Genomic DNA, 27,475 nt, shown 5'->3' with positions numbered 1-27,475 from the left:
CCTCCCTGCAGACACCTCCAGACTTTCACAGCCCCATTCCTGGAGACTTCCGACCCTACGTCACTGTCATCTTCCATGACAAATCCTGCTATCCCATGAGATGATCCGACATTTACAATGCTGATTCGCACCTTCCAAACACCTTCTGTCCTCCGCTACCCACCTTCCTTGGCCACACCTGGGGTCCTGTCAACACCCAGCAGAACGCCAGCTCTGAGGCCAGGGATCTCACCCTGGAAACACTAACTTCATCGTTCCCTATGCACTCAGCCCAGAACCCATGCCAGCCAATTCTCTGTGTTGACAGACTCCCCCCCCCCCACTCCAGCTGCTTCTCTGGGATCTAACATTGGCCCGGAAGGACTCCACAGCCTCTGAGTACTAACAGTTTTGTCACATGCCCTACTAATAACCACAAATGCTAGCAGGTTTCTCAGTCAAGCCTGAATCGTTAGCTTGACCCTGGCCCATATGTGTCTGCCTGAACACGTGTTAGTGTTGCCAGGCAACTTACTTTTTCTTCCAGCCAAGCCTTGCTGATAGGCAGGTAGTCCTGCGAGGCTCTTAGGAGAGCCATGACTTCAGAGCTGGCAATTAGAAATCCTTTCTCTCTCTGCCCCTTTGCCAGGCACATCTCCCATCACTCTAAGTTAGTAAACCCTGGTGGTTTCAATGTAACAAACCCAGCTTCTCCACCCGGAGGTCCTTTCCTCTCTAATCTTTCATTCTCCCTTTGAAACTCCCAGTCACCAAGAAGTCTTTTTTGGTTTTGTTTTATTTTCCTTAAGATTTATTGCTTCATTAAGGGAATGACATAGTTAGAGAAAGAGAACTGTTTCAACTGCTGGTTCACTTTGCAAACATCACATCTGTAATGGTTTGTCTGGGGAAAAGCCGGGAACCAGGGGCTTGTTTCAGGTCTCCTACGTGGGTGAGGGGTCCAAGCACTCCCGCTATCCTTCCCTGCATCCTCAGGCCACCAGCATGGGGCAGGATCGGAACAGGGGCAGCCAGGGTGTGAAGCCGCACCCGGATGGGCTGGTGGCATCTAAGGCAGAGGCTCACCATGCACCACAACTCCACCCCTGCCCCCAGCACCTTTCCAGTCGGGGCAGCCTGTTGGTTTTAAGACGTACGTTGCCATGCCCACGTGCCATGTCAGAGTGCTCAGCTTCACGCCGCAGCTCCACTCTGGATCTCAGCTGCAGGCTAATGTCAACCTTGGGAGGTAGCTGGCTCCCACCACCCACGCGGGAGGCATGAGTTAAACTCCCAGCTTTGACCCAGCCCTGGAGGCATCTACGAACTGAAAATAGCAAACAAGACTTCACTCACTGCCTCTTGAATAAAAATACAAAATCAAATCAAATGCCCAGTCACCACTTCCCAACTCAAAGGCAAGTTCCACTCACACTGGACTCCTGCTTAGCACAATCTAGCACAGAATCACCTCAGACAACACACCCTTATCACTGCAGTAACTTCATGTAACATGTACACCTGCCACAAGTTCACTTTTTCCCCAGATTCAACCATTCCCTTGCTAGTACTGTCAATCTTTCAAGGGTTAAAAAGCATAACGCTCCTAACATGGCAGCTAAGTGAATCCATCCCATCTTAGTCTCTGAACACTTCTTCCTCCTCACCCTGTGCTCCACCCCACTCACCAGCTTCTGTCTCTCGGTCTCACCTCCCGAGGTCCCGGCACACCCTGTGCCACTTCCCTGGTTTACGCTGACTCATCTGTCCGTGCATACCGCATCCCTCAGAAATCTCCCCCAAAGCTCTCTACCTGACCCGAGGCTGCCCTCCACATCACAGCACAAACCCAGCTGAGTGGTATCTGCCTTTCTCCACACAATCCCAAGCTCTGTGAGAACACAGGACAGTCCTGGCCTGCCCTGTCCCTAGCACTTGCTTCACTAGCTGGGCCACAAGCACTTGTAAGTATTCAGGATCACAAATAGCCTACAAGCCGCAATTATGAAAATTCTCACCACAGAAATTATCTGAAATAACAGATTTGTTCACAGAACATTTCAAAACCACTTCTGTAGACAAAGCATGTGATGCCATATGCTAACAGGAAAGGCATGATTTGATTCTAACATGGTTAGCATATTCGGGTAGTGATGAAGACAATATGTTTTGATTAGGCTTCCTAGAGTACATAATTAAGACCAGGCTTTCAGTTGCTACATCCTCTCCATGTATAATCTTTCATTGGCAAAAAACACTAATCCCATATTTGGTTGTGAACATAAAACTATGCAGAACAGTCCATTTAAAGCAAAAGTTAAGATATGGGTCTGTTTTCTTATGAAACCATTTGCTGCTTAGACATGTGGGTTCCATGTTATCACCTCTTGCTTATTTCTTGGCATATAAAGGTACTTACTGATAAATTTGTACTATTGGGAACATATTGATCCTGCTCTCCAAGCAATACATCAATCACAGGATGCCTTCCATTTTTTATTATGATTTTCCTTTCTTCTTGTACAGTCGGTCTGCAAAACAAAGTACATTTTAATTCATGAGACGCTGTAACAGACTTTCTAAACAAATCTCTAAACCGATAACAAAACCCTAAATACAGATGTTCAGAACACACTGGCATGTGTGGAAGGGGCTCTGAGTGTAAAGGTTCCATTTGAACTGCCAAACGAGAACCCGGAAAAGCAGTGCTACAGTAAGAGCGCCCAGGTACGCAAACAGCAGCAGACTCATGGCAGCTGCACCAAGGACTCCCCCTTAGCCACGTCCTCTTTCAGTCTTCATTTGCTGCCAAGGAGGACACAGATATTTTTTTGTTTAAAAGCATACCATACTGCCATGACTTTTTTTTTTTGTCTTTGTGTGTGTTATTTTGTCCCATGACGTCTTTTTAAAACAATGGAACCATACAATTATATTCCATTCCTTAACCGTTTCTATTTTAACTCAATAGTTTATTTTAACCCTCAGTATATGAAAGAATAGATTTCATCAGAGTCCAGTGAACTTTTTCAACTTATTAATAGTTCTACAGAAGTGGGAAGGAAGGGATAACAAATGTCAGTCTTGCAACAAAAAGTTAAAGAAATCTCCGATTCTTATCCTAGATTTTGGTTTTTCAAGACAGGCACACTGGGAATGGGCAGCACACACTGCATAGAACTGCTCATCCGATGCCATGCAGGCATGCCAGCAGAGCCTAGAGTTCAAAGTTCATATATTCCAGCTCACAATTTGTGTTCTAACACTTGCACTAACAAACACATGACTGAAAAGGTTTTTGAAATCTTTTGAAGTTCATAATTTCTCCTAAGGCAGCCAATTTTGTTCTTTAACTGAAAAACATTTTCATCTGTACATTCAGAAACACTGATTAGAAAAAGCAATTGCAAGAATGCTTTCATTTCTACATCATCTATGACCAAACACCAGCTGGCTCTCCACCTACTGAACCTATCGAGTCAGCATGAGTGAGCAAACAGAGAGCAGCGGTCACCACACATCTCCCAGCAGAACACGGTGGAGCTTCCCGAGGAACAGCCAGCGCACGGGAACAAATCATCAGAATGTGCTATTCACCCTCAGTGCTTACGGCCGAGGCCGGTCCTGCAGGATGCTGTCCTGGAGCATTCAGTGTCAACTGAACTTCCAAGGAAACTCCACCGTCATCCCTAGGGATCAGAACCTCCTCCTCACACTCAGCTTCTCTCCAACTTGCAACAGTGACATGTCTGCCGTCCACTGTTTCTTCTTATTGCTGTCATGGGTGACAAATCAAAGATTCTGGCATCTCATCCACATTCCATGAGAGTCAGAAGATGACTCCCACGATGGCATCTGGGCAAAGAGCAGGCAACGCTGCGGGCGGCACCACAGGGAAGCAGAAGGAAGACATGACAGCCACTCTGCTTCTCTTTCACTTTGACATCATCACCCTCCACTTTTCCTTTTACTTCAGACTCTTATGATATAGTGGGAATAAACGATAACCAATGCTGAAATGATTCCAAGGAAGATAAAATACAAAAATGTTTCAGGATAAAGGAAAGATCACTGAAGATTCCAAAACGCATCATATATATAAATAAAGGGTCAGGTGCACCAAAATGATAATTCTAAATCTTATTCTCCATTTGCAAAAAAAAAAGTAAATTTTTGCTTTGTCCTATGGAAGACCTCCAAGCAGATGAAATTCGGTCCGCCAGACCAACCTCTGCAATATGGCACCTGGACAATGAAGGCAATTCTCACCAAGTTTCCAGCATCCTGTGGAAGTGGTCATGCAGAGGTGGAACGTTCGGACTCTACCTTTTCGCTGTAATAAGCAGCCCTGCAATGAACAGCCCTATCCTTTGTCTCCACATGCCCAAGCCTTCCTCTAAGCTGTAGTGAATGCCTGAAGTGGAATTTCTAGAACACAGAATATGCATATTTTTATTTTAATAATGAGAACAGCTACACTAATCCACCTTCTCAGCTGCAGCCTCTGACAGCTGACTTGCTTTTTTCAAACCCTTACGTCGAGCTGCAACTATCAAACTTTCTGTTTCTCATAGTTTAGTTTGTACCTATTAATTATACCTTTACACATCTTTGGTCTTTTTCAGTGATAAAGTATAAAAATCAAGAACACTCAAAAGGGTCTTAAAAGGTTGCCTATGTAAACTTAAGAAACTAAAGTATATAACCTAAAGTTATACCTATGTAACCATTAGTTACACTGACACCTGCTTTCACTGCACCCAGCAGGACTGCAAGCAACATAGGAACCCTGTTCATTGTCCAGTCAAGCCATGCTGTATGACATTCAGCTATATCAAGACTCTAACACATCTGAGTAGCTGATAACATTTTTATAATAAAGACATTAAGATGACTGAATAATGTCATCTCATGAAGAGCATGAGAAAGGGGATAAACAAAACACATATTACCTGCAGTAATTTCCTTGCTTAGCGACCTTGGTCAGGGAGAAGATGCAGTCCATCGTTGCTAGGTGACGCACTGCCTTACACAGGGCATGATGGTGTCCACTGAACGTCCTACAGACAGGGTAGCAACAAAAAAAAGGGTGAGCAGACTAGACAGGGCCGCCACTCTTGCAGCTGATACTCAGACACCAAGACAGGAGAACCAGAGAGATGCGAACCACACTGACTGATTCTCCTTCTAATCCAACAGCGACATTCTGGTTTTGTTCAGGACAGAATTACATAAATCTAAAACAGATTCTCACATCATGAACCAGTCAGACGGGTGGCTTCCCCTTGGCCTTCTCCTTACAGCACCTGCTAAGGCGAATGTGCAGTAACAGTTTCAACTCCCTTCCCTCCAGTGCACAGTGCCCATGCCTGACTTCCTACCACTGCAGTCCCAACCGCCAGTGCTTAATGCTGACACAGAACCAACGCTGCGATAGAGACTTGTACAACACAAGCAAAGGGGAAAAAAGCATTTCCTTCAGTTATCTGATGAAAAATGCAAGTAAGCATTAAATTTTTTTTAAGATTTATTTATTGGAAAGTCAGATGTACAGAGAGGAGAAGAGACAGAGAGGAAGATCTTCTGTCCGATGATCCACTCCCCAAGTGAGCACAACGGCCAATGCTATGCCTGATCCGAAGCCAGGATCCAGGAACCTCTTTCGGGTCTCCCACGCGGGTTCAGGGTCCCAAGGCTTTGGGCCATGCTCAACTGCTTTCCCAGGCCACAAGCAGGGAGCTGGATGGGAAGTGAAGCTGCTGGGACACGAACTGGTGCCCATATAGGCCCTGAAATACATTTTTTTTTAAAGATTTATTTTTATTATTTTTTTATTGGAAAGGCAGATATACAGAGAGGAGAGACAGAGAGGAAGATCTTCTGTCCGATGATTCACTCCCCAAGTGAGCGCAACGGCCGATGCCATGCTGATCCTAAGCCAGGAGCCTCTTCCGGGTCTCCCACGCGGGTGCAGGGCCCCAAAGCTTTGGGCCGTCCTCAACTGCTTTTCCGGGCCATGTGGGTGCAGGGTCCCAAAGCTTTGGGCCGTCCTCGACTGCTTTCCCAGGCCACAGGCGGGGAGCTGGAAGGGAAGTGGGGCTGCCGGGATTAGAACCGGTGCCCATATGGGATCCCGGGCGTGCAAGGCGAGGACCTTAACCACTGCACCACCGCGCCGGGCCCAAAATACACTTTTTAATTAATACTTTCTGTGGTGTGATAATGGCACTAAGATTATACAATAGGGTCCAATGTGATGGCCCAGTGGCTACATCCTGGCCACTCAAGCACAAAGATTCCCTATGAGCACTGGTTTATGTTCTGGCTGCCCCACTTCCCATTCAGCTCCCTGCGAAGTGGAGGACGGCCCAAAGCCTTGGGACCATGCACCCATGTGGGAGACCTGGAAGAAGTTCCTGGATCCTGACTTCAGCTCAGCTCAGTTCTGGTCACTGCAGCCACTTGGGGAGTGAACCAGCAGATGGAAGATCTTTCTCTCTCTCTCTCCTCTCTGCAAAATAATCTGCCTTTCCAATAAAAATAAATAAATCTTTTTTAAAAATTATGTAACAGAGAATTCTTGTTTTCAGAAGGTGTATAGTTAAGTATATACAGTGAAACGTTATGGTATCTAAACCTCATTTCAAAATGGTTCAGGAAAAATTATTATAGGAGAGATGCAAAACAAATACAGCAGACACTGCCCAACTGAAGTGTGGGTACACAGCGATCTCTTTAACTTTCCCAGAGATGTTTAATACTTTCAAACTAAAAAGTTGGATGGGAATAACACAGAATGCTTAAAAGAAAAAAAAGAAGAAAAATTATATAGAGATGACAGAAACAAAAGAACTAACCCATTTTGTCCAACTCTCAAAGAAATAGTAGGGCTTTATATGAAAAAAGTAATTCTAAAGTAGAATTTCCAAAGGTGACTCCACTAAACACCATCAGTAACAAAATGCTAGTTCAGCAACAATAAAACATGCAAGGTTTCTCACCAAAGGCTACGATGAGCTTACATTTCAGTGGATTAAAAACAAAACCGGAGTGCGTGTAAGTACTCAACTCTTTCACAGTGGGTCACAAGCAGTAATCTCTACTTCTCTTTTTGATGGAAAGATTTTCCGGTCTATTTCTCAGAGCAAAAGTCAGATTCTATTTTTCATTGTAAACTCACTCTAGAAAACCAAGCCACTCGGCATTGCAGTCCAGGGCAAGCTGCTCTCGGAGCTGATTCAGACATCGGTAATTTTCGACAATAAAAGGAGAGTGGAAGCGACTCACAGCTTTTGTACTGGAAGAGGAGAAAAAACATAAACAGGAAATCAAGGTTAGAAGAATTCAGTAATGCCAGCGCTTCAGAAAATTAAAGCAGCACTTATTATTCTCTGATGAACCTTGAAAGTAAACCACTATAGACAGAGAACATTCTTTCATGACATGTCCAAATTCCACTGACTCCAAACAATGTGAGTTTGGTCAGGAAGCTTTTAAGATATCTTAAAAATTATATCCACATGGCAAAGTCAAAAGTTTAGCTTTTTTTTAATTTCAAAAGTAAAATGTTTTTCTCTTTAGATTATTCTAAATGGAAATGCATCCTTAAAGAAAGAAAAAAAAAGACCAAGATCAGAAGCAAATCTGGCAAGTCAGGCAGCACAGCAAAGCGAGGAAAGGCGCCCTGGTGAAGGCGTATCAATGTGCACCTTACACCATGCCGTGTGACTGCAGTGCGTCAGGAAAACCACAGGTGGAAAGCACGGTAACCTACAGCAATGCATCACACATACGAGTCAATCAGATCAAAGACAACGTCAGGACCTGACTGTCAAGCCCTGGCGGCCCTGGTGAGGAAGAAATGAAAGAGGGCTTCAGAAAGCACGTGGCAACATGCAATCAGAAGGTTCATCCATCTTAACACACACATACACACACACACACACACACACACAAATTTTGAAGCCAACATGCAGTATTTCCAGGGACTCTGTGATGACCCCTGGCTCAGCCCCTTGTCTAGGCTGAGGAACCTGCCCTCTTCATCAAGAGACCACAGAGCTTGCCGGAAGGTCAAGGTATGAGAGAAGTAGGGGGTGTCTCGCCCTGACTTGTTCTCTGAATGACTCCTGAGCAGAAGGAAAGGACCTTCTCTTAAAGGCCAGCCTTCTGCTGTGTTCAGCATGGAAGGCTGCGATCCCCACCTCTCAGGGCCACCAAGGAGACCGGACACCCAGCACCTGGCAGAGGGCCCTGCAGTCGGCACTCACCTCACTCACACCAGCAGTGGGCTGGCGGTGGCATGGGTGATGCCCACTGCTGGTGATGCTACAAGATGAGGTTGGGGAGGTCTCTGGTCCCTCTCTGCCCCCTCACTGTGGTAACACCGTCACAATCACCTTCAGCTTAGCAGACTCTGCCTTAGGTCGAAGCCTTTGGCACTCAAACTCTGAACAAAGAGGGTCTAACCTAGCCTGTGAGGACCACAAGGGCCACACAACAGACTCAAGGTCACACTTTCCCCCAACCTGTCCTGGTCACTCATTCCATTTACGTAATGTTCAGAGTTGAAAAGATGCTGTCACTGATTTATGCCTGGCATACTGCTTTTAAATTATGTAATAGACACTTCTATGCGAAAAGAGTTATTATGACTTTCTTCTCTGAAAAAACCCATTTACCAAGACATTTCAGCTACTTTTGTAGATGGATTAAAATGATATTTTAGAAATCTCTCTCCATCAGGTGTATTTCTACTCACTAGTTATAGCACAGGACAGAAGTAGAGAAAGGCAAGAGCGCATGAAAAGAAAGAGAAGGCAACATTCCCTAAAATAAAAAATCCTCCCTCTCAAATCCAGCTCGTGGTAACAGAGGAAGAACAGCTTTAGAGTACAGACCCGGGCTCAGACCATCGGGATCTGCTGCTGTGCCAACATGTAACAGTCTTCCTTTTTAGTTAAGATAAGGCATCAATAACCATCGACACCTCATGTCAAAAGTTGCCTTCACCATCAAGCTCGAGTTCTGTCCCCAGCTCCTGGCTGCTGTTGCACCGTCTCAGACCAGTGTCACTGTCCCATCCTAGCAAGCAGGCCTCTGCAAGCCCCCTCCCAGGCTGGAGGTTCCTCTGCCACTGCTTCCTGCCGGGAGGCCCCCCTGGGACCAACGCCCGACCCTGGAGAAAAGGCCAAGCATCAGCGTGCTTCCCTCATCTTTCTGATAATGTGTTTTTATTACTCAGGCTCCAGTTACAGAGCCTGTCTGTAACTAGCTGCCAGGAATGGCATTAGGATAAGAATGCTGGAGCGTAGCAAGGTGGAAAGCAAAATCCCAGCTTCTGGGAAGCAGCGGTGGCAGGGCACTCACGGAAAGCTCAAGCCACCAGTGTGTTAGAACTCAAGGGCCTCTCTCCTCCCTGTGTGTATTCAGAATCACAACAACAGTAAGTTACAAAGCAAGAAGAGAGCTGTATAAAGATACCTTTTAAAAAACAACTAGAAATCAGTGACAAAAACAGACAATTATCACCTTGATGAAAAGTTCTGAAAGGAAATCAAGAGGGAAAATTGCTTCTACCTTCAAGACTGCAGCTTGCATCACTCCAGTAACATACAGGCATACACATGTCATTATAATCCATGTTTTAAGAAAAAATTTATTTTTTAAGCCTACCTTCCAACCTTTATCCAGTCAGTTGGTATACAAGATAGAGAAGAATTCTTTATCTCAATCATAAACTGAAATAAATAAAAACATACAGTTAGACATCTAAATCACAAGTCAACATATTTTTAAAGCTTTCTCAAAATTGTGACACAACAGTTTAGAAAATATTGTTTTAAGCATTCAAAATAAATCCAGTACAGTCCTTGGGAAACTTTATAATAATCAACATAGTCAAATGTTATTAATTATGGTGTGACACCTGGGAAAGGGCACAATTCTGGACCCAAGATCACTGACAGATCCTGGTCCTGGTCTTCGGGACCCAAGATCACTGACAGGTCCCCAGTCCTGGTCTTCTGGACCCGAGATCACTGACAGGTCCCCAGTCCTGGTCTTCTGGACCCGAGATCACTGACAGGTCCTGGTCCTGGTCTTCTGGACCCGAGATCACTGACAGGTCCCCAGTCCTGGTCTTCTGGCAGGTGAGCAGGTCTGGAACCTTACCTCTCCACTCCTCTGGGACACAAATTCAAGTGCAGGATCCCAGAGATGCCCATGGGCACACCATGCCAGCTTAGGGCCTTTCCCTCCCCCTCCCCACGCACCCTTGGGACCTGATTTAGGCCTGCTCCAACAGCACCCAGCTTGAGTTCCCTGACCACAGATCTCATCAAAGTGAGCAAAGCCACTACTGGTCCGGACTCCATAGAGGCGGAAAGAAGCCGCTGAAGGCTCCGGCTCTTCCTATCTCTTCCGTACTGGCTATAGGCTATAACAATTTCTCTCTAGCTATTCCTTTTTCAAGCCTTGTACGAAGGAATGAGTAAGCCTTTTGTTTACAGATTTCATTGTTAAAGAAAAGGAAACCAACAAGTACTTTGGAAATCTTAGAAAGTTGTCATAGCAACTTTCCCTGCTCCACTCTTCTTGACTTTGTTCTTAGGTGTTCATGCGAGAAGTCTGCCTTGATTTGCTCCAGCAATCTCTTGAATTCTTCTCACAGGACCCAATTCCATCTTGGATCTGCTTACTCAAAACACAGCCTGTGGTCATCACTGGGCTGCCATCAATGCCACTCTGCTGAAATTAATTCACTCCAGAAAGTGCCTTCTGCTGTCTCTGGCACTACATGCTTCTGCAAATGTCCTTTCTTTTCCTTTGCTTCTCTTAAGAATTTTCTTCTTTTTATTTAAATGGTTCAACAGAGAATGTTTTTCACATTTTAAACACACTAAACAGCTATCCGGAGATGCTACATGCTCAGTAAAACTTTCTAGTGGTTTTTCCCCACTACCTTGTTCATTTTCCTTTAGGAATAATAAGACTGAACAATGACACCCCCAGATCAAAGTATTGTCCCATTCTGTATTTAATTCAAGATTATGGGATAGTTTATCTATCTATCTATCTATCTATCTATCTATCTATCTATCTATCTATCTATCTAATGTGATAAAGACTGCCACAGAGGCAGTGGACGATCTGTAAGATCACAAATAAAAGTGGAAAGGATGCACAAATTTCCTACTTAACAAAGCAGAGTTTGTCACATCCCCAGCCTGGAATGTCTGGCTGGGATGTCCGCATGTTAAATCCTGCAGAGACAGAAATGCTCAGACAGTGAACTTCTCCCATGCCCCGAGCACAAGCACCCACTGCACAGCACAGCACCGGAGTCCTGGGGCAGGCTCACTGCGCACACACTGTTAGTACGGTTCTGTTTGGCGTTTGGGGTTTTGTAGTAGTCATACTCCCAAATGGATCAAGCACTGGAGCCATCAGAGGATGGTGGCTTTGCATCATGCCATTCTCTGCTCAGTCAGGGATCCAAGATCAACTTGTCTCTCCTGGGTTCAGAACAAATGAACCCTCTAACAATGACAACAGCTAACATCCATCCACACCCCAGGCTGCAGGACTTCACAGAGACTAATAAAACATTGTCCACGTAGTTCCATTTCTATCAGAAGTTACCACAGTACATTTCCAAGGAACAAACAGGAACATTCCATCTTCACTTATTTACATGCTAATGCAGCTTTCCACTCAAGCAAAGCTCAAGGAAAACAAAAGCATGCTTCACATTACCTCCTGCCCTGACACTGTCACATACTGTGCGGAAGGATTTTTTAGTATTTTTCGGATGTCTTGCAAATGTATTTGGATCTTCTCTGTAACTTCTTGAATTTCATCCTTCCTCTTTTTTATTAAAGGGAAGTCAGAGAGGTCGTTGAATAATTCAGTTTTATCTCCATTCCTAAAATATGAACACACATATTGAAGCACACGTGTTAGGCCAGTTATCAATGATTTTCATCACATGATGAAGGATCAAAGGGCCAGTAATTAGGAAAATGTGGTTCTCACATCAGCTCTACCACTAAACGCTTCCGGGTACATTTCTGAACTCTGTGGGATGGACAGCTGACTCCACCGCCATTCTCATTTTACCCATAATTCTCACTGTGAAACCAAGAGATAAACTTACATTATTTGTCATGTGCTTGCTCAGAAAATAAGGACAAATGTACATGCCAAATCCTCTGTCTTCTGGACAGCGCTCCCTGTGACCCGCACCGTGTATCAACCACCCTCTCAAGGACAAATGCATCTGCAGATTCTCAATGCAAGGCAGACCATCCCCAGGACATCCAGTGACAATCAGATTCTCAACGCAAGGCAGACCATCCCCAAGACATCCAGTGACAGCAGCTGCTGCTACTGGGCTTTCTCCTCTCAGCACCTAATACCTGAGGCAGCGCCACATCTGTGTGACTTGGTGAACTGTCTAAATTTTTGCACAGCTTTCACATCAACTCTGGCTTGCACAGAAAGCTTTTAGTATCTAACGACATTTCTAATTGCATATGGACTCATGCAACTTGGACCCTGACTCTAGCCACGATGATGAACTCTTGCCTTGTTCAAAGGCAAGTGCATTGGACTGCATTCACTGCTGGCAAGGCAGAGCTGAGGGTCTGGCCCTTACTTGGCAGCGTGCTCGTTAAGGACGTGCAGGTACCATTCCACTGGGCTCAGGAGCTCGGGGATGTCTAGAGCACACGTCCGCAGCAGCTCCGACTGCACTTGGCCACTCACAGCAGGTGTCAGCGCTTGCAGTTCTGACTTCAGGTGACACAGAGTTTTGACAATCAAGAAAAACTCTTGAGTGGAACACTGAAAAAAAGAGCCATTTTAAACTAACCAGCATAAGGTACAGGAAAATGGTCTGTAATCTTATTCAAGTTATAAGCAGAAGACAGGAAAACTTATTACCTGAAATTAAACAAATTACTGGTACTTTCTGAGCTCAAACATTGTACAATACTTTAAAGATATGAAGAAAATAATTTAAGGCAGAGATAATAGAGACAGTGCTTATTTGTAATTTTTCATTTCAAAATATTTTGAATTTATACTATGAAAAAGCAGTAAGCAATATAAAAAAATGTGAAGGATAATTCAAGAAATAGCTGCAACATACACAAGAGATAAAGAAAAACTACTCCCCAGACTGAATGGGCTCCTCTGTGGCATAGCAGGTTTAGCCACAGCCTGACACCAGCACCCTAAAAAGGAGCCCTTTTGAGTCCCAGTCGCTCCACTTCCAAGTCAGCTCCTTGTTAGTGCATCTGGCACAGGAGCAAAGGATGGCCCAATGCCTGGGCCCTGCCACCCCTGTGCAGGACCCACATGGAGTCCCTGGCTCCTGGATTTTTTTTAGCCCAGCATTGGTCAAACATCTTCCAACAGATGGAAGGTCTCTCTCTGTCATTCTGCCTTTCAAATAAATAAATCTGCTTATTTTTTAAATGGGCTCTTACAAATTAACACAAAAAAGATGAATGATCCAAATAATAAGTTAGATGAAAAAAACAAAAAAATGTTCAATAAGCAATAAGTAAGTTCACATATAACTGAAGATAAAGTAAGGCGGTGGGCTAAACACACACATGACTCTGACTCTGCTGACACTACAGTCAGATTTTTACCAAAGGCACAAAACCACAGAATAACCAGGAGAGAAGGCGACAGCAGCAACAGGTGACATTCTTCCTTTAAGCGTAGAAGACTTCTTGCTACTGCTGTGCTTCAAACTATTAAACTTTCGGGATAAAGTTAAAATAATGCTTTTTAGTCATTTTCAACACCCTAACTGTATATTAGTAACCTCACAAACATCAGAGAGCAGATTTTTTCCGTTGTTAAGCCAAGTAAGAAGCTGTTTTAGGTAAAAGAATCTCTTCTTTCAAGTAACAAATGGAAGTGAAGTCCCCATTTTGATAACACTCTGATTTTGGGGGCTGAAATGGAATATTCTGGAGTATAACAGAGGGGCCCAGACATCCCAGGGCAGCACTATACCGTATCCACAGAAAAACCAAAGCTAAAAATAATATGTATTTTGCACAAACTTTTGAAGGCCCTTCATATTGGTATGGCTGACAGAAGTTGGAAAACTTTACTTTTTTACAACAGAAGAACTGGAATAACCCCTACTTGTGCAAGCAAAATTTCTGCAAATTTTACCATTCCTCATGCTATTTGTAAGGTCTTACCCCAAAACAAAACAAAACAAAACAAAAAAAAAAACTCAAGCCAGTTAACAACAGAGCTTCAAGCTGCTTTTCTTTTAAGAGCAGGTGCCCTCAAATTAAGGGCCATGATAAGCTTTAGTAGATCTGACTTACGTCGCACTCACCTTTTTGTGGTAAATACTACAAAGTCCTCTCTCAAGGTCAGGCAATTTATGCAGGTTGCTTTCTATGTGCTCAAACACACTGGATTCTGAATGGAGAACTTCAGATACAGCATCGAGTCGGGCATTGATGTCCCTGTGAGAGGAGAGCAGTTAGGAGCAGATATTACAAGGGCCATCGTCAGGTGTACACACTGCCCACTCAGAAGCCAGGGACAGGGACAGGGCCACTGAGAACAGCACAAATGAAACAGATTCCTGTCCTGGGGCCTTGCCTGCCTTAGCATCATGAGTTAAGAGGCAGATGCCAGACAAGGAAAGTCTTGGTAGGAATTAGCAGACACTGGTGCACCAGGCAAACACAGATTGTAACTCCCAGTTGCACCTGCCATTGGGCATGACCTCATCCCAAGTCCTAGTCAACATGTGTGGCTAGAGACTTTTGCGGCACCACCCTGTTTTCAGTCAAGATCACTTGTCCTAATGCCCTGTACGGCTACTTCTTTCCGCACGGTGCATTAACCCAATCCCACCAGAAACCCCCAGTCTGCTCACGTGGCATCTCTGCTCCAGCTCATCAATGATGTGCCATTAATCTCAGCTTCAAGAATGTCCAGAAAATTCAGCGGCCTACACGGGACCAGGTCCCCGTTTATCCCTCTGGTCTCCCTGGAGATCACCTGCCACTCCAGATTCTGGGACCCCAGGCTCTCTCAATTCCTGATGGCTCTGCCTAGAATGGAAAACTCCCACCTCCACCTACCCAGTCCATTTCAGCTGGCAAACTCCCTCCCATTCTTCCTCTGAAGGGGCTCGCCTGGCTCCTGGAAATCAGACTGAATCTCCTGGCCACTTTTCTTTCCCTCTTTTCTTTCTCCATAGCAGAAATCTCAGGGTATTTGCTCTGCAGTGGTACTTCTGACCTCATGGTCTCTGAATGCAGAAGTAGACCTGGCATGGGGCAGGGTCATTTCTTCATCCCTACCCAGGTCAAGGTGGCAAAACATGCTCAACGTACAGGTGCTGCTCAAATCAATCCAGTTCTACAGAATACATACCAAGCACACGGAGATGAGGCAAAATAAATACAGAATTAAATTTTCCTTACAGAGGATGTTGTGATCAAACAAATCAATATTTCACTTTAACATTTACCCCAAATGCTACTTTTACTTTAATAACTCACTCTTACATAAATGAAAGATGACACCAAATGGAATAGATTAAGTTGGTGCTACAGATGGTTGGAGGATGGACAAAATGATGCCATCTGTGAGCATGTAAGGCAGCCTACACAGAGAGCTATCATCTCAGAAACTAAAGGTTTCCTCCTGGGATAGAGAAAAAGTAAAAGATTAAGTCAGAGCTATACAGTTCTCTAGGAAAATTTCTGTTAAGAGGCATAAAACGATATGCTCTTTAGAAAGGCTGTGCTGAGTTGGTTTGGGTTCCGGGAAAAAAAAAAACGGAGGCAGATCTAGCTGAATCTCACGTCAGCATTTAAAAAAAAAAAAAAAAAAAAAAAAAAGCAGGATGTTCCGGATGCATTCCCTTCCTGAGGTGAGTAACAGCTCAGAGTTCAGGCTGGGGCCCAGAAGCCAGGGGCCAGGGTTCAAGCCCAAGCTCTGCCACTTGCCAATTCCTGGACCTTGCCTCAGTGTCTCTGGGTACAGGGCCAGGTGTGGGTGCCAGTACCCACCAGATACCCATCGTGTCCTGCCACTGATGCAGTCTTGGCCTGCACACTGTCCCGGCATGCATGCCACTGTCATCCAAACTGCAGGATTATTGACGGGGTGGGAGGGGAATGCTGAAATGCAAACTGGTGGTCATGTTGTCTGGGTTTTACCTTTTTATCTTTTTTTTTTAACCCAAAAGATCTGTTTTAAAGACAAAGAATACAAAATGATTCCATTAAATTTAGAAATGAACACACTAGTCATGTGATACAGCTAAGCCAATTGCCAGACAAGCCTCTATCCTAAAGGAACTGACGTCTCACCACCAGGACTTACCTGGCTTCATCTTCCACACACATCAGTCATTTATCATTCATTCACTCAGTGGATGACGATGGAATGCTACAAAGTACCAACTGTAGAAGGTGGTAGCTTTAAGGCTGTAATTTTTTTAACATTTTTTTAAATTGAAATGATATATAGCGAGAAGGAGAGACAAAGATCTTCCATCTATTGGTTCACTCGCCAATGGACATAATGGCCAGAGCTGAACCTATCTGAAGGCAGGAGCTTCTTTCAGGTCCCCCACATGGGTGTAGGTCCCAAGGTTTGGACCGTCCTCTATTGCCTTCCCAGGTCATAAGCAGTGAGCTGGAAGGAAAGCAGAAGAGCCAGGTCATGAACTGGCACCCATATGGGATCCTGGTGCACACAAGGTGAGAATTTAGGCACTGTGTGGGGCCCAGGGTTGTAACTGTTAACAACAGTCCTTTGACCTCTTTTCTACAGAATTTGCTCTGCCGTGCTGTGAACAGTAAAGTTTTTTTTTTAAAGGAGAAACAGTGTGAGATGATAACCAGGTTATGATCCAGGCACAAAGGACACCTGGGAGAAGCAGCCATGTCCAGGGGCAGGAGGACAGCCTGAGGGTCTCAGCGTGTGACTGTGAAGGACATGGGACAGGAGGAACGGGGACCAGTCATGTGAGCAATGCAGACCCTGTGTCCATGGACCTTATCCTGGGAGCATGAGAACCCAGGCTTACTGTGTGAATGGGCCTACAGAGGCGAGAAGGAGAGAGGAGTGTGTAGGCTCAAGACATCCCGAGGCAGAACTACAGGAGCGGGGCTCATCAGATCGAGAGGAGGAAGATATGTGGTAACAAGACGCAGGGAGGTAACCTCCACCAACACCGTGCTCCAAGCTGCACAGAGCACCAAAGAAAGGCAAAATTTTATTTATAATATTACATCCTAAAGAGCTATTCTGAAAATATTTACACTGCTACTAATTATAAATCATCCAACAAGCTTTAAAGGATTTTTATTACTCAGGTGCTAATGAGGCTATATTTTGTTCAATAGAGCACAATTCACCTTTAAAATACTAACAGCCTGGGCCTGGTGCGGTAACCTAGTGACTGAAGTCCTCACCTTGCATGCACCAGGATCCCATTTGGGTGCTGGTTCTAGACCTAGCTGCTCCACTTCCATTCCAGCTCCCTGCTTGTGGCCTGGGCAAGTGGTGGACAGACCAAGGCCTTGAGTCCCTGCACTGACATGGAAGGCCCGGAAGAAGCTCCTGGCTTTGGATAAGCTCATCTCTGGTTGCTCCTGCCGCTGCAGTCTCTTGGGGAGTAAACCAGCAGATGGAAGACCTTTCTCTCTGCAAATCTGATTTTCAAATAAAAATAAACAAAACCTTAAAAAATACTAACAGCCACACTGAGCCTTTGAGAAAAGCAGCAACAGAAATTCTGCTTGCTTCTGGGAATGGTGGGACTAGGAGCTTGCAGCTCACCCCTTTCCACTGAGCAATTTTTGAAGCTAAACAAAACATAAAACCTTGCTCACAAAAACATCACTGATGAGTGCCTGGTGATCAGTAACTACACAAAAATCTAAACAAAAGCACGACGCCAGAGAAACAGGCACAACCATCTTGTGTAGAATCTAGTCACAAAATGGAGTCGCTGTAGTTCAGGCCTGCCTAAGTTTGCCAACCCGCTCTTTACGCAGTACCAGCTTCCTGCTCTTGGGCCAAAGCACAAGGTGCAACATGCCCTGCCAGTGACCCTGGTCCCCATGGCGGCCTCCCAAGGCTGCCTGACCCACCTATTCTATAAAAACCCTTGCAACTACTCCCATCCTGGGGTCACTCTCTGAAGGAAAGGAGAGCTGACCCCAGCCACTTGGTCTGTTTACCTGCCTCCTCAATCAACTTTCCTGCTATGCAGATTTATCTGGGCTGCACTTATGGGGAGAGGAGGGGTTGGATGCAGAGAAACATGGGGAAACATTTGGGCTGCAGAGAAATATGAAGGGAAGATCCACTGGGGAATGAGCTGGCCTCCCGGGAAGGGCAGTCCTGCAGTCTTTCTCAGTGTCACTTGGAGCAACTGACACATCTTCAGCATTGGCCTTGAATTATCAGGGTTCCAGAATGGTAGTGCCTTCAGGATCTGAGCAGAAGCAAACCAAACTGCTCTTGGGTAGACAGCATCTGCATCCCTGTCTTCCTGTTATCCCAAACACTAAACTTCCAAATAATATGACTGTGACCTAAACTAACAGAACTAGGCACAAACAGAACCCTGTGAGCAGGAACCAATAAGCAGCAGGGTTTAGACTAGTGGTCACGGCAGTGGTTAAGTCACCCCATACCCTACGCAGTGTCTGGGTTCAACGCCTAACTCCAGCTCTCAACTCCAGACTCTGGGAAATGGTTTGAGAAATTGAGTTCCTGCAACTCACTGGGAAACCTGGATTAAACTTCCAGCTCTCAGCTGTGGTCCAACCCAACCCAGCCGTGGTTGTGTAGAAATTTCAGAAACAAACCCATGGTCAGAAGTTCTGAGTCTTTCTGTTCTCTCTCTCTCTCAAATAAAAATTTCGAGTTTTTAAAAACAGCAACAAGAAGTTCAAGAGAGCTAAACTGGTATTTAGTTTTGTTAATATAAAACAAATGCTAAGTGAAAAGAAACAGGTAACATTCTGTTACTTCATCATTTTGACCAGGATAACAAAAGAAAAACACAAATGTCACTACTACAAATACATTCGTTTGCCAAAATAAAACTTTTACTGGTTCAAAAGAATTAAGAAGCCTTAAAATATTCTGAGCTCACTAAAAATCACCCAAAAACGCAGCTAAGGATCTATTTCCTTAACGTAATTTTCTACTCCCTTTACTTTTGATTGTGCATATGATTTTAAAGGTCAGCAATATACTTAAACTGCTTAATTTTCTTGAGAGATTTACTAATAATAAAATTGAATTAAATCTTGAACTGTTCCTCGCGGGCCGTGACTGGGGTCCTCAGCTGCGCTTTTCTCTCCTCCCTTCGAGAGCAGGCTGCGACGCTCTCCAAGAGGACGCCCGTGAGACTAAACTGGACTCAGCCGGAGCACCTGCCCCACACTCCACAGGAAGAGGCAGCGCGCAGGGATGTGCAGCTCGTGGCCCCTTCACATCACGTGCGAGCCACAGGTGAGCCAAATAGTTTAGACTAGCAATCACTTCCCATCCAGCTCCCTGCCTGTGGCCTGGGAAAGCAGTGGAGGACAGCACAAAGCCTTGGGACCCTGAACCCATGTGGGAGACCTGGACGAAGCTCCTGGCTTCAGATTGGCTCAGCTCCAGCCATTTGACCACTTGGGAAGTGAATCAGCGAATGGAAGGTCTTCCTCTGTCTCTCCTCCTCTCTGTATATCTGACTTTCAATAAAAATAAATAAAATCTTTAAAAAAAATTAACTAGAGGCCACTGTACGTTTTTAAAAGCCAATGTGGTATTGGCACACTGTCTCAATAATGTAAGTAAACTCTGAAATCAGTTGGTAAAAGTAAAAGCCATTCGTAATTTCTAAGTCACTAGTCAAATTCTACACCTGAAAGGCTATTTTACAGAATAAACACTCAGAGGAATAGAAACGTGAACACAGATTTACAAACTCTGTACCGTTCAGGGGCCAGAACAGGGTAAAAGCACAAAGAGCTCTTAGAGGATTCCAGAGTTGGCAGATGGCTCATCTGCCTTACCGTGTCAGTTTTCTGGTTGCCCACTGTTTGCTCTATGCTCTCCCTGCGGAACGAAACCAGACCCTAAGCTAACACATGGCCGTCAAAATCAGAGAACACGAGCCTGGACGGATGTGAGCAACAGCAACCCCAGAGCCAAGCACTCCCTCCAGGGATCTGCTGGGAACAGGCCACAAGTGCCATTAACACTGAACTGGAACTGTTCTGGAAGCGGATTTTAAAGAAGTAGGAAGATGAAAGCTTTAAAACCATGACCTAAAATAAAGAAGAGCAAAGACAAGATGTTATGTGCTGCTTGCTTTCGGCTGATGTGCTAGGCCAGCATCAAGTTCCTACTGGGAATTACGTGTGGTCCCTGTGTGACATGCAGACAGCATCCCGTGGGAGACACGAGTCAAGGCTTAAGAGCAGACACACACGGTCCACTGAACTTGTCTCCAATTATTCCTGGTTACATAACAGAAAGCTTAATATTAGGAAGAGAAAGTTGGTTTATGTGCCAGAGTCTGCATCTCTGCTGCTGCACAGCCCAGGCCAGCAGGGTTCAACAGCATGAACTGAGGAGGGCGCCTGTCCACGCAGTGTCGGGCAGTCAGAACACTAGATTGCTGCTCCCTTATGCTGCGGGCCCCACAGAGCCAGCCAGGCTGCACGCGCTCAAGCACTCCGCAGGGTCTCCCGCTGACTTCACAGGATTCAACCAACAGAGATTCTTCCACTTCTGGACTTTCCCTCTTCAAGCTTTTAAGGAAATCAGGGGACCCACAGAATCTACAGTGGTCTGGTAATCACTGTCTCAGAACTGTCCCAGAGCCTACAACCAACAAAGATGACACCCGTCCCGCAGTACAGACGATGATGGGGTCATCCCCTCAGCCCCGCAGCCCCCCAGCACAGGCCTTGCGTCAGGTGCCCGGCTCTCAAAGGCTATAGGGTCACTGCCTTGCTCTGTTCCTGACAGCAGTCAGGGGAGACTCAGTGGAAGGACAGAGCCCACGTGGCAGCTGGTCTCCCCTACCCACACCTCTCTGGCCCAGTTGTGGGAGGAGTTGGGCAGGCAGTTATTGTCCAGGATGAAGCTTTACATCTTAGTGTTCTACCAGCCAGGCAATACTGAGCAGGCGACGGAAGCTCTGCATAGGCCACACTGGTACAGAGCCAGGGCTTGGCAAGAACAGCACTCAGCCAGCCCAGCCCTGTTCCAGGGCAGAGTCCCCATATCCACCTGCCTGTCAGAATTACTTGGGGAACACCCCAATCCAGAATCCCAAACCCCCAAACACACCTAAACAACAGCTTCAGGGGCTACATCCAGGCATCCCGACTTGGGAAAGTGTCCACACTTGGAAATGCCATACTCAAGGCAGGCCTTGGAGGAGCACCTGGTCTACTCCTGCTACTGTCCTCACGTCACACACCGGTCCCTCTCCTGCATTCCTGCTGTGACCGCTTAAGTTCCAAGTTCTCTACACCTATTAGGGAACTTACTTAACATCCTGACCCCACAACCACCATCACCGCTACTGCCACAGCCACTTGAGCCCGTCCTAATAGTACACAATCCCAGCTGTGACTGTCCTTATCCCAGCTTAGGGTTACTAATTAACTCCTTCCAGCTACCAACACCTCGGTCTCACTGCAGAAGCCACAAAAGGCACCCACCCCCCTCTCCAGTCGAGGCCTTCCTTACTGCCTTCACTATTGTGGGTCCAAACTAACCAAACACTCCCAGAAAACACCACACCTGCCAACCTACAAGCAGGACCCACTCTTGGGACGATGAAAAATCCTCAAGTGACTTCATCAATTGCTAGCGACATTATCAAATCTTCCCTACTTTGAAATGAGGTCTTTACAAACCAGGGTGATCTTAGCTTTAAAAAGACTACCCTGCCTTTAATTTTATAATTTTGTTACTGCAAACTAAACACACAGAAAAAGAACTCGTTTTTACCTCAATTTAAGGAGTGGTTGGGTCACCCACTTCTTTAACTGCCGTCGTCCAAATGAAGTCTTTGTGTGATCCAAGACCCAAAGTAAACTCCCTCTGGTTTTCATATCAGTCTAAGAAACACAAGAAAACAAACTTTATTAATTAGACAATCAAATTTACACCAAATCATTTTTTGGGGCCCCCTGAACAATGACCTCAAATCCACCCCAGATGTCAGTGTTACACATACCCAGCCCAAGCCGTGGCTCCTGGTCAGCGTTCACTGAATAATGCTCATGGCACACAGACGTGTTAATATGCACCATATGATCAAGGGTCGATACCTCACAGAGAAAAGGGAGTCTGCAGCTTTAGGTTAGGAATAAATTGTTTAGAAGCCTCTGTGGAAATATACGCTTATTTTCAGCATCTTAAAAATATGATTTCACATTTCCATATTTCGGGAACTATACTATGGTGAGGACAAGTTAATCTTTCTGTAGCAATTCAGTGCCTCCCACCATTTGTGAGTCACCATTTTCACAGCCGTGTTGACACTCTCAGGCCAACAGTGAGCAAGTAGAAGATGGCAGAGCCAGAGTGAACTTACACTGCCCCATCTATGGGCCCTGCAGGTCCTCCTTGTCTGTTTGGCTACATCCCTTAGTAAAGATTTATCTGCCTCTCCTCTGCCACTTGAAAAGTTAAACCTGCTATGACAAAGTCTGACATTTTATTTGGAACATAACATTGCTGTTTCCACCTGAGTCAGAAATTTTGTCTTTCCAGCTTGTGAATGTGGCAGTGCCATCACCAAACGCATGGCCCAAAAGCTTGGAAGAGAAGACTCATGCCAGCTGGCAGTCACCCGCCAGGGTGGAGCCCATAAGGATGGGCTAGGCAGGTAGGTGGACCAAGGAGGTGGTCCAGCTCAGAACAGCACCACACACTCTGCCCAAGAGCACAAGGGGCCTGTTGGTAATCAAGGGACCTGTGAGGAGGACAGTGGCCAGGAATCAGTCTCCAATCACCTGACATCACTGGAGGGGCAGTGGGAGATACGTGTCTTACAATACCTCTGCTATACTGACACTCTGTGCCCTCCCGAACAATCCTGTCCATCATTCTGGGGGAAGGCAAGCCAGAGTTGAGTGTGCAGTCAAGCACGAGGCCTTAATTCTCAGCTTCCCTCCCTACTGAGCCCAACGTCCTGAGCCCCGGAGGAATGTGCAAGGGTGTTGCCATAGGAACCTGACAGCTTTAGAAAGGTTTGAACAGGGAACACAAGGCATGAGCAAGGACAGCTTGGGATGCAGGAGCTGTGTGCTCTACTCCTCTTCGGTCAAGAGACGTCCCTTTATCCCCACGACCTCTTTCCTGTCCTGGGGATGTATGCAGACAAGGGAAGAGAGCCGGCCAGGCAGGAACACAGTGTTTGGAGGACACACTGGCAGGGTAACTATGGAACTGAATCAAAACAAGCCTGACCTGGGCATACAGGGACAGACTAGGGGAGGGAGAGACACTGTCAGACAAACTGCCTAATAACAAGTCTGAGGATCCAGCAGTCAGGAGGATGAGTTAGGTCCTCAATTGCAGCAGTAACAAGTATTCCTAAAGGGTTCTGAATGCTTGATTCACACTGTTGCAACTCTCCACTACTTGATCAAATAATGTACAATTATTTTTTATTGCTATGACTTTATTTACGCCATTAGTTTTATGGCATTTCCTTTTCCAACTGACAGTTTAATCGATGAAAACAATCATTTTCCATGTCTTCATTATCTTCCTAACTCATTAATAAAGAAAAAGTAAACAATAACACTATATATCTTCTGGCCAAACGTATCACAGTTAGCTTGTTTCAAATGCTGGCTAAAGAAAGACTTCTAACAGTTCTAGAAAAGGTTAAAGGTATATACAAAGAAACATAATCAGGCAGAAAGAAAAATTTCATTTCATGTTAATTTTTAACAACAATAGCTTTCCAAAGAAATATCTGACAAAGAAACGCTGCCAAAAATGACCAGCCCATGGTGGCGACCTGGCAGGCTCTCCTCAAGGCCTCTACGCGGGGTCTGGTGTCCGTGATTCTCCAGACGGTGAGGGCTGGGTGCATCACACAGGGGCCAGGGGCCACACAAGGGCAGCCTGCAGATCACCCTGGGTCACCTTCACCTGCCCACGTTCCAGAACCCCTGGACTCAATGAACCCTCAGCTCCGCCTCACCTGATTCTGCAGGATTTCCAGATTCCTCAATGTCGGTCCATTAATAGTCATAAACTCTGCTTCACCTGAGAGCTGCTTAAAGTTCCTGGGGGAAAAAAAAATGAGTGAGGTGTAAATATGTGAGGTAATTACAGAACACATTTAGGGACTAGAAACAGTCCTGCAAAATGATAACAAAATTGGGCCCTTTTACAACAATTCAACCCAAGAGAAACAAAATGACAATTCATGGAGCTATTGCCTTCCAGCAAGCCGGGGCTAGAGGGGAGAGACCCTCCAAACCCAAACACCTGAACACAGGAGGGAAATGATGGGAACCAGGCTGTGCTTTTGTCTTACACAAGAATAAAACCAAACGTCATCTTTCACCACTGGCAGAGCCAAAGTGCTGTCTTCAGGGAGAAAGTGTGCAATTAGCTCCAGCAACATGTCTAACTATTTAAAACCATCCCCCTTATTCTTGAGCGTGAGCTCAACTTGATAAACACATTAAAAGTTTTGACTCAATATCTTGGTATGTACAGCAAATGTTATGTACTCTAAAATTACAATATTCACGTACCTGGCCAATGTGTGAACAGTACAGAACTACAACAGTAGCAAGAGCTATTTCCTTAAGCTCAAAGAATTCATAGTCCCAATGGCCCTGTAACTATCAGAAATAAACTAATAAATTCCCAGTAGACTTGAGAATTGAGATGAGGGAAGGGGTGATTCTAATTCCTGTTAGGAAGCAGGCAGCAGCGCATTGCCGCTGCAGGAACGTGATGCCCTTGGCCAGCCAGTGCCTAGGTGTTTCTGTTAACATTTAAGACTTGATGGATTATTTCCGAAGGCCAGAAAAGTAACAGCAGGTCATTCATCTATGTCAAGTGATTTCATCACCATCCATGTTTCTCAATGCTGTAATGGGATTTTAAGGATAATTCCATTTCTTAAGCTAGAAATAAGCCCTCACCCTGGAATCTCAAACACCCCAATCAGAGTCGAAAGAGGCAGTACCCACGGAGGTCGCTCCAGTTCCTGGGGACCCCCACCAAGGTTCAGTGCGCTGAAGAGAAATAAGCTGTCCCCTGGTGGAAATGTTGCCTGGCAACCACATGCTGTCCTTTGACCAGGCAGTTATCCGTGGCAGGCTTGATGTATCCCCTAAAAGATGACAATCTGTCCATAACTTCTAGAGGGAACCAACTCCAAAACAGAATGACGGCAGGCACACCCAGCCTTTTCTTTTCCTTTCCTTTGATAGCAGTTCCTTTTCACATGTCTTGATTTACAACAGTTTCTGCTGGGCTTCTACCCCCACTGCCAGAGAATCCTGCTCATCCTGTCTACCTGCAAGCCTAGAAGACACTGATGCTCAAAAGCATCCTTGGGGACCGGCATGGTGGCATGTCAGGTTAATCCTCAGCCTGAAAGCACAGCACCCCACATTGGCACCAGTTCATGTCCCAGATACTCCAGTTCCCATCCAGCTCCCTGCTAACGGCCTGGGAGAGCAGCAGAGGACGGACAGCTTAGGGGCCCGGGACCCTGCACCCACGTGGGACACCTGAATAAGCTCCTGGTTCTAGGCTTCGGATCGGCTCAACTCTGGCCATTGCAGCCACCTGGGTAGTGAACCAGTGGATGGAAGTCCTTTCTCTGTGTCTCTCCTTCTCTCTGTAAATCTGCCTTTCAAATAAAACTACATAAAGCTTTAAAAAAAAAAAAATCTGCTCCCTTTTCATGAGAAGACAGTCTGAGGTGTTTGTTTTTACCCTTTGAGTCATAAAGCTCCAGAAATGTCTGTGAGATGCCCAGAGACAACTATAAAATGTAAAACATTATGTAGAGGAAAAAGTAATTAGGCAATGATCAATTGTGGGGCTGATAGCCATCCCACAAACCCATGGTCAAGAATCGAAGGTGCAAGAGCAGCAGGTCTCTGAGGAAGCCACCCTGTTGGCCAGGAGCTGCATAAGAGCCTTCTCCAACCCCTTTTCTGGACCGGTTTACTGGCTTCAGTCCTCCGGCAGTTAACATGTGAGTGCCCCCACCAGATACACCTGCACGCTGGGTTGCTAGTCTCAGCTGCTCAGGCAACTGGCACAGCACACTTGAGACTGTCCTCTTACACCTCTGCAGGCTCAGAAGGCCAAGGCCAAGTCACCAGCAGACTCTAGGCCGGTGACCCTCTCTGTCCTCACATGGCTCCTTCTCCAAGCTCCTCTCCGCAAGAGGTCTGCCCTCTGAACCCGCTCACCTCCAAGAGGCCCCACCTCTCAGCATCACCACATGACTGGGTTTCAACACATGCAGCAGTGAAGGGACACAAACCTTCAGACCACACAGCTGGCAAGACAGAAAGGCCTGGCAAGGGACCACACTCCAACAGCCTTCCAAAAAGCAGAGCAGCTTGCTGCTTTGATCACCCATCGGCAGCAGAGTGCAAGAAACAACTCGTCTGGTGAAATCCATGGCACTGGATGGAAGATCCCCCAGCAATAACTGGCCTCACGCGTGCAGGCTCCCACATCCTGTAAACTCTTCAGTCCCGGGCCTCCCCCTGGATGGGGCGTCAGGCTTAGGGTCCTGCAGGCACCCTCTTTCTACCAAAAGCCCTGAGCCCTAAGGAGAGCCCTGATGACAGAACAGCTCCAAGGCGGGTGGGCCGCCCCCAGGCGGGTGGGCCAATCCAAGGCAGGTGGGCCGCCCCAAGGCGGGTGGGCTGCCCCAAGGCGGGTGGGCCAATCCAAGGCGGGTGGGCCCCGTCACACAGCACCATTCACACGCTTTACAGTGCGGGGTTTTGCTTGGATGGGTGTGGATTTTTTTCTGCCTTTACTGAACATTAATCTGAACTTCAAATCAGATACGCTGAAAAAGTTTCTTTCCAACTAACCCAGGCAACAGTTTTAACAGAAGAGATCAACCCGTAGGCAATCCTCAGGGAGGCAGTTCCTCTGTCAGAGTAAGCAGCAGCTCCAAGAACTAACTCTGCTTTGAATTCCCGACTACCTGGCTGCTAAGTGTTCTGGAGCTGTAGCCTTTCCTCCAAACACCACACAGCGCCCTTCTGTCACAGCGCCCTTCTGTCACAGCCTGCTAACCGTCAGTGATCACGTACTTCATGAGGCAAGGACTGCATCTGTGTGTGATCATAAGCCTGAAATAACCAAGCAGTCCTAAATCATTTTTTAAGATTTATTCTATTTTTATTGCAAAGTCAGATATTCAGAGAGGAGAGACAGAGAGGAAGAT

The 27,475-nt window shown here is 45.9% G+C and overlaps 1 protein-coding gene across 1 annotated transcript in view; it reads right to left on the bottom strand.

Annotated features, from left to right (window-relative positions):
* Nucleotides 1-27,475, bottom strand: part of MSH3 (mutS homolog 3) — a 91,793-nt gene that overhangs the window by 29,826 nt on the left and 34,492 nt on the right. The window contains exons 12-20 of the mRNA XM_040985861.1: nt 24,233-24,317; nt 22,021-22,130; nt 14,351-14,483; nt 12,638-12,825; nt 11,737-11,905; nt 9,655-9,719; nt 7,160-7,276; nt 4,932-5,039; nt 2,399-2,510 (exon numbers count right to left, since the gene is read on the bottom strand). Coding sequence (XP_040841795.1) covers nt 2,399-2,510; nt 4,932-5,039; nt 7,160-7,276; nt 9,655-9,719; nt 11,737-11,905; nt 12,638-12,825; nt 14,351-14,483; nt 22,021-22,130; nt 24,233-24,317 — 1,087 coding nt within the window. The remainder of the gene's footprint in view (nt 1-2,398; nt 2,511-4,931; nt 5,040-7,159; nt 7,277-9,654; nt 9,720-11,736; nt 11,906-12,637; nt 12,826-14,350; nt 14,484-22,020; nt 22,131-24,232; nt 24,318-27,475) is intronic.

This window comes from Ochotona curzoniae, unplaced genomic scaffold, assembly GCF_017591425.1.
Source record: "Ochotona curzoniae isolate NIBS_2020 unplaced genomic scaffold, NIBS_Ocur_1.0 contig_4501, whole genome shotgun sequence".
In the NCBI taxonomy this organism is placed as follows: domain Eukaryota; kingdom Metazoa; phylum Chordata; class Mammalia; order Lagomorpha; family Ochotonidae; genus Ochotona; species Ochotona curzoniae.
Note: the sequence above shows the minus strand (reverse complement) of the source record. Positions and strands in the feature narration are given on the sequence as shown.